The sequence below is a fragment of the Panthera onca genome, chromosome B2 (genome assembly GCF_046562875.1).
Source record: "Panthera onca isolate mPanOnc1 chromosome B2, mPanOnc1 haplotype 2, whole genome shotgun sequence".
Classification (NCBI taxonomy): domain Eukaryota; kingdom Metazoa; phylum Chordata; class Mammalia; order Carnivora; family Felidae; genus Panthera; species Panthera onca.
The window spans coordinates 57,565,544-57,579,453 of NC_138343.1; the positions used below are offsets into that span (position 1 = coordinate 57,565,544).

Sequence of the window (13,910 nt, forward strand, 5' to 3'; positions counted from 1 at the left end):
GTATCCTTTCTAAAAGCTTTTTGTACAATACCTAATAATTATAGCCTAATGAATTTTAAGTAACAGAATGCCATGGCTTCTTCATAATAGCAAATACATTAAAAATTTGACTTGCAGTAAGTATAGCAGCATATAATTCATAACCATCTTTAAAATATCTTTAACTTTACCATACTTATGTAGGCTAAGTAAAAATAATTCCATCTACCCCTTTGTTATATCCAGAATTGACAGATGGTATACTGATTCTATTTTTCTTTCAATATAGCATCACAATTAGAACATAATTTTCACTAAATTTTATTTTGTGAAATTCCCTGAGAGAAAATGGTAATTGCATAAGGCAAAATTGAAAATAGAAAATGAAGAAAAGTTTTAGACTCGTATACTTTTAATTTTTACAATTATCAGGGGAGTTTTCAAAACTGCTATGTTCACTAATTTGATGAAGCATCTTTTAGAATTGAAAAGTTAGGGAGTTTTTGGTGTGTGTTGTGTGCTCATTCCATGAGGACCTGGTACCTCTTTTGTGAAGTGGTAGCTGAGGAGACTTATGCCCTCACCATGGCTGATGAAAAGCTGAAGGAAGGAGTCAAGACTGAAAACAAGGATCGTATTAATTTGAAGGTGGTCGGGGAGGATGCTTCTGTGGTGCAGTGCAAGATTAAGAGGCATACACCACTTGCTTAACTAATGAAAGCCTACTGGGAAAGACAGGGTTTGTCAAAGAGGCAGATCAGATTCTGATCTGACGGGCAGCCAATCAATGAAACAGACACACCTGGGGGCGCCTGGGTGGCTCAGTTGGTTGAGCGTCCGACTTCGGCTCAGGTCATGATCTCATGGTTGGTGGGTTCGAGCCCCGCGTTGGGCTCTGTGCTGACATCTCGGAGCATGGAGCCTGCTTCTGATCTGTGTCTCCCTCTCTCTCTGCCCCTCCCCCACTCATGCTCTGTCTCTCTCTCTCAAAAATAAACATTAAAAAAAATTAAAAAAAAGAAAAGAGTCAGCTTATAAAATTCAACTGATAAAGCCGTGGAAAACTTTGGAGGACATCCAGAAAATAGTGCCTAAAATAATTAAATGCTTATAGAACAAAACCATGAGGAAATAAGTTTACTTAATTGGAAGGAGAAATATCTGTAGAAAACTTCATTAAAGTTTTTATGAAGTGTTTTTAATGAGATGCTATAAAATAAAAAATATAGTGAGCAATTTCTCTGGTCCTAGGGCAGCAATAGAAGAAATAGACTTACATGGATGATAAACCATAATAATAATACTATTCATTTGAGGGACACTTGATGCTTTTCAAAGAACTTTCATACAGATTACACTCATAGGAGACTATATCGCAGAAAATGAGTGTTATTATCTTTATGTTCCAAAGAAAGGAACAGACAGGTAAAAGACTTCTCTGTAGTTATAGACAGGATGCTTTGTTTCCTCACTTCTCTGTTTCCAGGTGCCCTTTAGGTGCCCTGCGCTTTCACTTTGAATCACAATGAACATATAAAGATCTATCCTTGTGCCCTGAACCCAGTATACCCTACTTGGGCAGTGGTCAATGGTCTAATGATAAATCACAGAATGGCATTATTTGTGGTTATCTATGTCCGTGCTGATCCACATCTACAGCGTTGGAATTTGGGGGTTTGACGTGATTAGTATTGAACTACTCTTCCTAATAGTCACTAACTTCTTCGGGTGAGTCCTGGCAAGATTGAGTAGAACCATGCCATTAACATGGGGAAACTCAGTCCCATGGAGGTTATAGGGAGTGATAAGTGTCTAATTTATCTAAAAACAACATTAGTTTATGTGTAAATCAAACCCAAGAGTTGTGGACTTCATCAGCCATTCAGTGATGATGTTACCATGAGCCTCACCAGTTGTAGTTGATGCTGTGGTATATTGCCTTGAGTCTCCTGGTGATGGGAAAAAGGTCCAGGTCCCCTTGACTCAATTCAGTAAACTATGAACATCCCTACTCCAGAGCTTTGCTTAGGGTCAGCTGAAGCCTCTTTCACAACTGCTCTGCAATTCAACTTCTACCTCTTCTCAATGCTGCTTCTCCCACTGACTTCTGGCAGTTGGTACCAAGAGCACTCCCTAATAAGCTTCCTGCATGCAAATCCCTACTGTCTAGTTCCAAAGAACCTGACCTAAGGTACTAGTTATTAAGTATCAGTGGCTAAGACTTAACTGCGGGAATTATAGTCCATTATAGAATCTCCATCTCCAAATATTTTTAGGAATCCTCAGGACAGCTTGCACATGTTCATTCAAGGATCAGACTACTCATTGGTGATTTCTGTGCAACCAATCTAAAACTTCATTTCTTCTTATTCCACAAATTCTCCATAGAGGCTATGCTAAGCTGGAATTGTGTTTCCATCACCTTCTCTGAGGTTTATATACTAGAGGAGCTAAAATTTTCTTTCAGAGCAGTCTCTGCTACTGTACTCTAGGGGCCAAAATGAGAGTCATGGCTAGTACAATACAAGCAGGAGAATGCGTTTTGCTATTTTATTCATTTGGGAGTTGGGAGGAGATTCTCAGGGTATGGTTGAGTTCATCCCAGTCTATCACATAATATTGGAAATTTCTGTTTTCCAAATGATGGGAGCTTTACTGAGGTGTCTACTACGCTCCTATGTGAATTTTTATGCTATTGGCTATAGGGCTTTGTTTTGGAATCTACTCCTTTTTATCTTTGTAACATCCTGTCTTTGAAGGCAAAATTGGGGTTCAAATATTGCTAGAAATTAGAATTAAGCCAACTAAGTCAAAAAATAGGAGGGACCAAGACAAAATTCTGTATCAAATACTATAAAACAGGAATTTGCTGTGTCTTATGGTGGCATTAGAATAAATTATCTGTGTCCCTGAAAGTGTCAAGATTTCATTCTTTTTGATGGCTGAGTAATATCCTATATACACACACACACACACACCACAACTTTGTCCATTTATCAGTGGATGGACATTAGGGCTCTTTCCATAATTTGGCTATTGTTGATAGCACTGCTATAACATTGGGGTGCATGTGCCCCTTTGAATCAGTATTTTTGTATCCTCTGGCTAAATACCTAGTAGTGCAGTTGCCGGGTCATAGGCAGCTCTATCTTTAACTTTCTGAGGAACCTCCACACTGTTTTCAAGAGTGACTGCACCAATTTGCATACCCACCAACAGTGTAAGAGGGTTCCTTTTCTTTACATCTTTGCCAACATTTGTTGTTTCCTGGGTTGTTCATTTTAGCCATTTTGACCTGGAGGAAACTAGAGTGTTTTATGCTAAATGAAATAAGTCAGTCAGAGAAAGATGAATATCATATGATTTCACTCATATGGAATTTAAGAAACAAAACAGATGAACACAGGAGAAGGGAAGGAAAAATACAGTAAGATAAAAACAGAGATGGAGGCAAATCAGAAGAGACTCTTAACTATAGAGAACAAACTGAGGGTTGCTGGGGGTGGGTGTTGGGTGGAAGGATGGGCTAAATGGGTGACAGGCATTAAGGAGAGCATTTGTGATAAGCACTGGATGTTACATGTAAGTGATGAATCCCTAAATTCTACTCCTGAAACCAATACTATACTATACGTTAACTAACTTGAATTTAAATAAAATCTTAAAAGAAAAAAATAAATTATCTGACGAAGCATTAAAGGTCTTTGTTCTATATTTATTGAGTTCAAACACTTTGGCTTAGTACCAGTATCTGCCTATGAAACCAGCTTTCAATTTTAAAAATTTAGTATATCTTTTGAAAAGTCTTACACTATTCTTAAATGAATTTGTGTTAGGTAGAACAGAGTTAACAGATGTTAAGTTCTAAAACAATTTATCTCAATATATATCTTCTTTTTATTCAGTATATTGATGAAGTCAAGGTCAATTTGTTGAGGAAGAAGCTCACATAGCTTCTTTTAGCTTCATTTAGAAAGTTAGGTGGCTGGCCATTTTTTTAAATAAATAAGATTGTCTATATTTTGAGTCCACTCTGTGCGAATTGTTCTATAGAAGTTAATTAAGATAAATATGTTGTCAAGGATTGAAGCCTACGACTAAGAATAGAACTTAAAGGACTTTCACAGTAAAATATTTCTTACAGTTGTTTCAAGGCAGTAATCAAATATCCTCTAACCATGATGATGGATCTCAATTAGGAATAGCTGTGGGTCCTACAGAAGCAAGTTGGAAAATACATGGGATTTAAATCTGTAATGTTAAACCACCACTCTTAATAAACAAAGAATCCCTTGGCATTTCCTCATGAATCTTATTTTTTAACATGTTCAATCCCTTTAACTTTCCTGTGAGGCAGACTGTTCTCTGACTTTATCAATTATTGCTGTTCTGAAAAAATTCTGATTATTTAGTTTGCCCCTAAGTCTTCATTTGCTTCCTGTTACTTTCTTATGTAATCTTGTCTTAAAGATGATAGTATACATGCCTTTTATAATTACAGAGAGAAGAGGCTTTTAGGGATTGAAGTTCATGTCACCATATATTCTGCACCACACAAGAATACCTCCAACTTCCTCAATAACCCTGACAGTTGTAGTAGAAATCTACCATTAACATTAAAGAATGAAGAACATGTGTGGCTTTCTTCAGCATACATTGCTGGTTCTCAAAAGAATTTCTTCACTTTTATTTTAGTTTATTGTAATTTTCTGCATTAGAAATTACAATGTTTGATGATGATTTGCTGAAGAACTAAATATCCTTTCATCTCAAACTTGATGTTCCTGTCATACTCAATCTCCATACAATTTCTTGCATGTGTTAATCTTCACCATGATGTCATTGCTTATCCTCTTCCACCTGCTGTCCCTCTGGTAAATTTCTAATCTTTTTTCAAAATCCAGTTTATTTCTTATGTTATAGATACACTTTTCAACTGTTAAGTCCCTTTCTTAGTAGAGTCTTTGCGGTTGCTCTGAGGCCTTAAGGGTCAATCAGTTCTCTGGCTGTCTTGGTATCTCAGCACACCAGAAGATGAGGAACTAAGGACTTGAATCTTTACTTTTTTAACTTTGATAATAGCCATTCCATTTGGACAACTTGAACTGAATTGCATAATTAAAAGAAGCAAGCATGTGACTATATAGTCAATCACTTGAAATTATTTTTTTATATCACTGGTTGGTTGAGTCCATAGCTGACATATTATTCAGTGAACACACTGTGTAGACTCAGCCTCACATTTAGATAGCAATGTCTTTATTTAGAAAGCTCTCCCTTCTATTTCTGCCTCATTCAACACCAAACTGACACTTCCTTGTTTCTCAAGATATTTGCGAATTTTAGACACAACTACACATGCTAGCAGAAGACTCTACCCAATAATCCTAAACAGTACTAAAATCACCAACTTCTAGACCCACAAACCTCTAAAAGATTTAATCTTATTTAACGAAATAAATTTTAGTTTTGTAGTGGATATTTTCAATTCAATACAAATAAACTATATTGTAAGTTGTTGTTCACTAGTACCGGGCATGTTATGTATGATTACTGTGTTATGTATGGATAAGGGAGCAAGATCAATGTTTAGATTTATGTATTTATGTACAAGTCAATGTAATGATAAAGTACTATGCCATATTTCACATATTTAGCTATAGTTTTCCTACATTTCCTCTAAGAAATACCAGATGGAAGTGTTGATGGAAAAGATACAGAAATTAATATTGAAGTGATGAAGTTTGACCTTTTTAAGATGAAAAGCCTGCCAAACTTTCCATATTGACATGGCAACGTTTTATGAATAAATCTAATATCTTATAGATTTAGCGCAGTTCAAAAGTCACCATCTGCTTCAAGAAGTGAAGATTGTTGCTATTACATAGTTTCTGGGCTCTAAGACTAAAGGCATGTAATCCATAGCTCACATAATATTAACTATCAAGAACGTGTGAAAAACCTTTATATTTTAGAAAATCAGAGACATAAAGGACATTTTGAGTTACTCTCAAGATTAGAGCTGATAATACATTATGGATATTCTTTCTTCTTACATAAACTTGAGTAGTTTCCTTATCATTCTCTGTATGCAGTTACAGGTCAAATGCCATGGAGTTATAGGACAACAGGAAACAACTTGTAATACCGAAAATTTATGTGGGGAAAATGGCAAAGCACTTGAAGCTGATTTTGAGCAGAGTTGCCTGAAAGGCCATTGACAAATTATATATAGGTATTATAAGAAGTTGTCATTTGTTCCTTTCTTAATTTTCGTAAATTATTTACCACTAAATCTCTTCATTTGATATAGTTAAAAGCAATCCTGCTCAGAATCCTTTTTATTTCCCAGTCTTGAAGGTTTTAATGCTAGTTTTGCATTATATAAATTTATTTTCTGCTTTTTAAAATATTTATTTATTTTAAATGTTTATTCTGAGAGAGAGAGAGAGAGAGAGAGAGAGAGTGAGAGAGCACAAGAGAGCTGGGGGAGGGGCAGAAAGAGAAGAAAGAGAATCTCAAGCAGGCTCCATGCCTTCAACACACAGGGCTGACACAGGGCTTCATCTTAGCACTGTCTGATCATGACCTAAGCCAACATCCAGAGTCAGATGCTTAACTGACTAAGCCACCCAGGCACCCTTATTTATTTATTTTGAGAGACAGAATGAGAGAGCAGACAAGGGGCAGAGAGAGAGGGAGAGAGAGAGTCCCAAGCAGGCTCCATGCTATCAAAAATCATGAATTGAATGCTTAACCAACTGAGCTACCCAGGTGTCCCTTTCTTTTTTTTTTCTACTTTCTTAATAAAAAGTAATTTGCACAGATATGTACTAACGCATGTACACACACACACACACACACACACAAATATACATACACCTAACAAGAGGTTTTTATTTCATAGAAATTTGTAAGATCAAACAGGAGGTAAAAATCAGTCCATTTACAAAACTCAACAGCAGTTTTTGTTATTTTGTTTTCTGGACCAAATATCTAACAAGATGATGTGTTAAAAATGCTTGCAGTGGTTTTATGTGATGTTTGGGTTTGAGCAAGTTCTAAGGTTCTTGCTGCCCAACCATTAGTAACTTTTCCAGCTTCTGTTCAATTAATATCAAACCCTGCGTGCATTCCTTTACACTGGCCAGCTACTAAAAAGTGGCTGATTGGGATGTGTGGTTCTGGCAGTCATGCAATTCTTGGTCAATATCCACTCGGCTTTGGCTACCTAACAGTTTGTTAACCAAAATAAATCACTAGATATTGGAGTATGCCTCAGATATACATGGATAATACACATCAGGATAAGTCCTTGAGGATTCTATGGTAGAATAGGCTGTGTGGATTTAAAATATGCAGATAATAACACAGTAAATTACTCAGAGGAAAGGACACAGGGTTTCTTTACAGAAGAAATGCTGAATAAAGAGTCAGCTTTTGTTCAGGACAGACACAAAAGGTGCCAGAAAAATTTAAACTTCAGAAACTTTAAAAAGTATATATATAGTAAGACAATTTTTCTGAACTTCCCCAAAGGAGAATAACCCTTGTGAAAACTAAGACTCTTTCTATGTGATCCCTTTCAAAATTTGTTGAAATGAAAGACAAACTGTGCATGAGTATGAATTACAATCTATCTGTAGAGCTGTGATCTCCGCTCCATTTCATTTAAGAAGAACTTCTATCTTGATACTGAATTGACCTCAATCACTACAAGTGGCTTATTCAAGTTTGCTCTACTTCTGTCATCTATCCTACAGGTACAATGCAGATTTAGTAGGAGGAAATACATGTTTATTCTCTGTGGCTAATATCAAAATAAAAATCCAAGTCATATTTTACATGTTTACCTTTGAGCTCATTCCACTAATTTTTTAAAGTAAATTCTTATCAATCATGCTATGGTATTTTATTGTCAAGAACCCTTAAATACAGATGAAATTCCAACAACATTCATATAATTAAAAAGGAACTTAATTCACATGCTTTTTAGGGACAAATTTGTTTTGAATTTGCGTAACAAGTGTCCTGTCAGAGACAATTAAAAAGAGCTGTACAAACAGACCCTTTTAATATGTACTTTTTTTTTTTTAGGTTTATTTACTTATTTTCAGAGAGAGAGAGAGAGACAGACAGACACAGAAGGAAAGAGAGAGAGAATACCAAGCAGGCTCCACACTGTCAGTGCAGAGCCCGGCATGGGGCTTGAACTCACAAACCATGAGATCATGACCTGAGCAGAGATCAAAAGTAGGATGCTCAACCGACTGAGCTACCCCGACACCCCCACAAAAGACCCTTTTAATTTTAACTTGTCCCCAATAAGGATGGAGAAATAAGAGTGGAGAGCAGAGAAGGCAAGACAGAAAGAGAAGGTGACATAAACAACTGAACAGATAGGGGTAAAGCAAAAGGTAATCATAGACCAAGATATGTACACAGACAGAAGATCAAAAGTCTCTTTTTCCATTTTCACTTCCCTCTGGTAGGAATCTTCTCTCACGTAGGTTGTATCTCATCAGTTTAAACTTCTAAGGGACTTTATGTTCTCAATTGTTCATTATTTTTCTATGTATTAACACATTCCACTCAACTAGTATGTTGAGTGGAATTAAATCCCAAATTAAACATGCTGAAATCTCTCATCCTACATTTTTTCCCTTTTGACTCCTCACCTCCCTCTAGTTACCACCTTACCTCTTTTTATACCTTCACAGTAAAAGTTCTCAAGAATTGTCTAGAATATACTTGTTATTTATATTGTATACTCTTAAATAATTTATATAATATATAATACACAATATACGATATAGTCCTAGGGTCAGCCCTTAATGTAATCTATTGTCTGGTAGGATACTGCGCTTAAGACAAAGCAGATTTGCATTTTCGTGTCAGTGGAGATATCTCTTTTTCACTTCCTAAATTTTGGATAAAAATAATTGAAGGACTTGGAAAGTCCTTGGTTTTTAGTTTCACTAGGAGTATCAATATTTTTTTAAAGGATGGTTTCACCTTCAGGCTACCTAAGGCTCTGAGTGGTTTGAGGACTGCCTAGTTAAGTATTCATTACTTAAAGGCAAGAAATAAAATCATCCCTTTAAGTAAGTTTGACCAAAACAGAAATTACTTCATATGTGATCAAATGTGCCATTGTTTGTGTGAAATGATTACACTGTATAAAATGAGGGTGTTATCAATCAAAATGCCTTTTAAATTGGGTTTTAAGTTATTCACTTTCTCATCTGCCTCTTTTTTTGTGTGAGCAACTGCAACTTTTGTCAGAGAGATGGTTAAGTCCATTGCTCTGAAAATTTGCTTTGTCTACACACAACTCTCTTTTCCAAAAGGGTCTTCCTAATCTGTGAATAATAATTTCATTACCTTAGGGTAATTTTATTGCCTTCTTGTCATAACCAATTGATCTGCCCAGCCCCAGACACTCTCCTTTCTTCATTCAAACATTTACTGAGCATCTTTCTGTCAGATGTCCTGCAAACTGCATTAAAAATGAGTAAGATGCTGTCCCTGCCTGTAAGGAGTTTCCATTTTCAGATTGGTGTCAATTTCCTTGATTTTATTTTCAGACTGATACAGACTCTGGGAAAGCTTATTTGATTTATATAACCTTCACAGGTTAGCCAAGATTCCAGCTAATCAGACTAACGTATCCAATTGTCATCTAACATACAAACTCAGGCACAAAATGTTATTTTTAACTGACACAGAGTAACTTTAGAGACCATTATCACTAGATTGCTACACTGATAAAGAATTTTAAATTCTTGGCTGCTACATTTAAATTTTGTTCAGCAATACCCTTGGGATGTGACCATCATATTTAGTCATCTCTCTCTTCTGAGATGTCCTAATTCTGAAGTATGAATTAATTCCAAGACTGCCTTCCAAAAGTTTATACACCCCAGAAAGCATTTCCATCTAATATTCATTATTTTTTCCAACTGGATTTTCTTTTTCTGTGCAGAGTCAATGGCCACCTGCCCCAACTCCCCAGTTCTGAATGGCTATTTTCATTCAATAGATATTTTCTTGAACAACTACCGGATCTTAATTTCAAGTGGACCACAGGATTCTTTAACCTATTTATTAGCTCCATGGTATTTTTCAAAGAAATTCATTCTGTATGTAATTGGATTGCCACTGGATGGTATCGTATTATACCTTAGTTTAATTTATACTTTATCCATCAAACTGAAAACACTGATTAGTGAGACTACTTTCAGATGGACCTTTTTGTCCTTCTTTTCATATTTGGGTGGCTATTATACATATAAATAACATTGAAAAAATAAGTTTCAGCAGTATAATTCAAAGAACTACTGTGGAAGACTTACCGTATTGTGATAGGGATGAATGCATTTGTGTTAATGCTATAATTAGCAGAAAGAGTCAAGATATTGTGAGAACTCCCGCATCCATATTTAACTGTGGGCCTTCCATCCATGAGAAATAAATGAAGAAACTGTTGTCCGGTATTTTTCTCACTACCTTTAAAAAAACAAATATTCCATGAAATTAGTGATTTTATTTATGTTTTATTCAATTACAATCATTCTTTCAAAAAACACAATCTTTTGTCCCCTAGGACTAATGACTTAGTGAGATGGCTAGGAGTATTATTAGATAACTATTCAATGTAGTAATACTATATCAGAAATATACATTATTTTTCACAGGCTGAGACTAGCATGGCTTTAACAGCATTTAACTTCACATGAAATTAACTTCTGTTAACTTCTGCCTCTGTTTCTTAATAGCAAGATGACCTTATCCTGAGCCTCAGTTTCCTCATATACTATAATGGGATGAAGAGAGCAAGTGATTATTAGAATTATTGTGATAATTAAATAAAATAATAAAAGTCTCTGGCACCTGTTGAGTATTACAGAACTTGGTTTATTATTATCGTTAATTATTTGTATTATAATTTTTATTTGTCTTTCATAAAAAATAAAAAAATCAATAAAAAAAGAAATATTTTCCCTTTCTCCAGCTCATTCTTTCATCCCACTTTGAGGTATTCTTTTCTATCGTGTGTGTGTGTGTGTGTGTGTGTGTGTGTGTGTGTATACACACACACACCCAAATATTTATATAGCCTTAGTTTTATTTTTTAAAATAAAATAATGGGGATGCCTGGGTGGCTCAGGTCATGATCTCACAGTTTGTGGGTTCAAGCCCCACAGCCGACTTTGGGCTGACAGCATGGAGCCTGCTTTGGGTTCTCTGTCTCCCTGTCTCTCTGCCCCTCTCCCACCCCTTTCTTTCGCTCTCTCTCAAAAATAAATGAACATTAAAAAGTTTAAAAAAAATAATGCAATAAGTAGCCTTATTCATCTTTCTCTCTTCACTTAATAATCAACTTTAGACATATATGTAAGTACATAGATTTTTTTTAACAATCTTTTTTTAATGTTTACTTATTTAGAGAGTGTGTGCACCCACAAGTCAGGGAGGGTCAGAAGAGAATCCCAGGGAGGCCCCTTGCTCAGCTTGGAGCTCCATCAGCTTGGAGCTCCATGTGGGGCTTGATCCCACAGCTGTGAGATCATGATGTGAAGTGATATCAGTAGTCTGATGTTTAACCAACTGAGCCACCTAGGTGCCCCATATGGTCTTAATTTTGGCGCAGGTCTATTTATTGTTTCCTTTATGGTTGTAACTAGTGCTTTTTATGTCACCTTTAAGATATCTTTGGTTCAAAATTATAAGGTTATTTTCTTAGCTTATCTTTTGTAAGCTTTTTAAAGATCTATATTTTATGTAGAATCGATTTCTGTACATGATGTGAAGCAGTGGTTGTGATAGGTTGGATAATGACCACCAAAGATATCCATGTCCGAATCGCTGGAACCTGTGAATGTTAATCTTATATGGTAAAAGAGACTTTGCAGGTGTAACTAAATGAAAGACTCTGAGATGAGATTATTGTGGATTATCTGGTTGTGTTAAAATTTAGTCACATGTGTCCTTCTAAAAGGGAAGCAGAGGGAGATTTGACAATGGAAGAGGATAGGCTATGTGACTACAGAGGTGGAGACTTGCGTGATGCAGCCACAAGCCAAGGAAGGCAAGTGGCCACCAGAAGCTGGAGAGGCAAGGAACAGGTTCTCATCTAGAGCCTCCAGAAAGAGCCAAAGCTGCAACATCATTTGAGGCTTCTAAGACACATTTTGGACTTATGGCTTCCAGAACTGTAAGAAAATAACTTTCTCTTGTTTTAAGACACTAAATTTATGGTAATTTGCTACAGCAGCCATAGGAAACTACAGGGGTCAATTTTCATTTCTTTCTCTTTTGGTTTCCAATTGATCCAAAATCAAAGCAAGTAATTCTTACTGTGTATTTATTATGTATTTACTGAATTCTCAGATATTTGTGAAATGTATATTTTTAATATTTTTGAGTATCTTTATTTCCTTTTTTTCCTTTTATTATTGTGAATATATGTATTTAAGATAATGACTTTAAGAAAAATACCAACATTAGCATACTAAACCAACCTGAAATTACAACCCTCAAAAATGGCCAGCTTTAATACAGATAAATGGATAGATATGTAGAGAGAGAATTTTTCATTAGAGCAAAATGATATTGTACATGTATTTTTTTTTAATTTTTTTTTAATGTTTATTTATTTTTGAGACAGAGAGAGACACATCATGAATGGGGGAGGGGCAGAGAGAGAGGGAGACACAGAATCAGAAGCAAGATCCAGGCTCTGAGTCATCAGCCCAGAGACCGACGCGGGGCTCGAACTCGCAGACCGCGAGATCGTGACCTGAGCTGAAGTCGGACGCTTAACCGACTGAGCCAACCAGGCGCCCCATTGGATTAGAATTTAAAACTGAAAAAAGAAAAAAAAAAAAGAATTTAAAGCTGAGAAATTTTTCAAATATTTATTGAGTAGCTTATTTAAAAATAACAATAATAAAATCCATTACACATTAACCTAAATAACATATTTTGTGAAAAGTAATATCTTACAAAACAAAAATAGTGAGAGGAGTATTCTTTACTTTTACAATAATTTTCAATGTTAAGTTTAACAAAAGCTGTTGGATTTTCATATCTACTTCTGTATTCAATCTATTGTGAATTGTTGCTTTGGTGGAAGTACATGAACTCCAGCTTCACAGTGAATGTAACTGGAAAATTAGCATTATTTAAACTGTCTTTTTAAACATACACAAATTGGATAAGTGGTAGTTCCTTAAAGTATAGTTGCAATGTGGAATCTGGAACTATACTAATAATCTTTACATGTTCTGTTACATTAAAATTCCATTGGTCTTTCTTGCATTTTAAATGGATATTTTACCTTTGCAGGATTTTGTAACATCATTTATTGGTTATTTGAAAAATACTGATTCACTGAGTAATGGATATCTTTCAAAGATTGACATATTTTATTATATCATATTAAAAAATCACCTTAGTTATTATTACTATTGAACTCATCAGAAACCATGGTGAAGCTCTGAAGCTCATCGTGAAGAATATACATTTTCCAAAATTCTAATTTTTACTAGAAATCTTGAGGCTTATTATTGGGAAACAAATACTGTCAGCTGCTTTCCTCAAAATGGCAGGCTTACTTTGTTAATTTTTGAGAAAATGGCTTAAAATATTCAAATTTGAAGAGCCACAGATTATCTTTTAGTTATTTTTCAAGTCATGTTTTCATAATGGCTACTTCAACTAGCAACTTAAAAAAATTGCACAAGTGTTATTCCTCAAGACAGTGATTATATATTGGTATGCACCAGACTTGCTTTGATGTATACTTTTGCTTTTATGCACAGCACATTAAAAAGTTGCATACACAAGGATTGAGAATTTTAAAAAATGAATGCATTTTCTGCACTATTAGGGCATTTTTATGTTGACTTTTACTTTGAGTGCATAGT

At 35.3% G+C, this 13,910-nt stretch overlaps 1 protein-coding gene across 2 annotated transcripts in view; it reads right to left on the reverse strand.

Annotated features, from left to right (window-relative positions):
- The window catches only part of LOC132667946 (protein eyes shut homolog), a 577,410-nt gene that overhangs the window by 280,546 nt on the left and 282,954 nt on the right, over positions 1 to 13,910 (reverse strand). For both annotated transcript variants that reach the window (XM_060617196.3, XM_078447046.2), the window contains one exon: positions 10,335 to 10,488. In XM_060617196.3, coding sequence (XP_060473179.3) covers positions 10,335 to 10,488 — 154 coding nt within the window. The remainder of the gene's footprint in view (positions 1 to 10,334; positions 10,489 to 13,910) is intronic.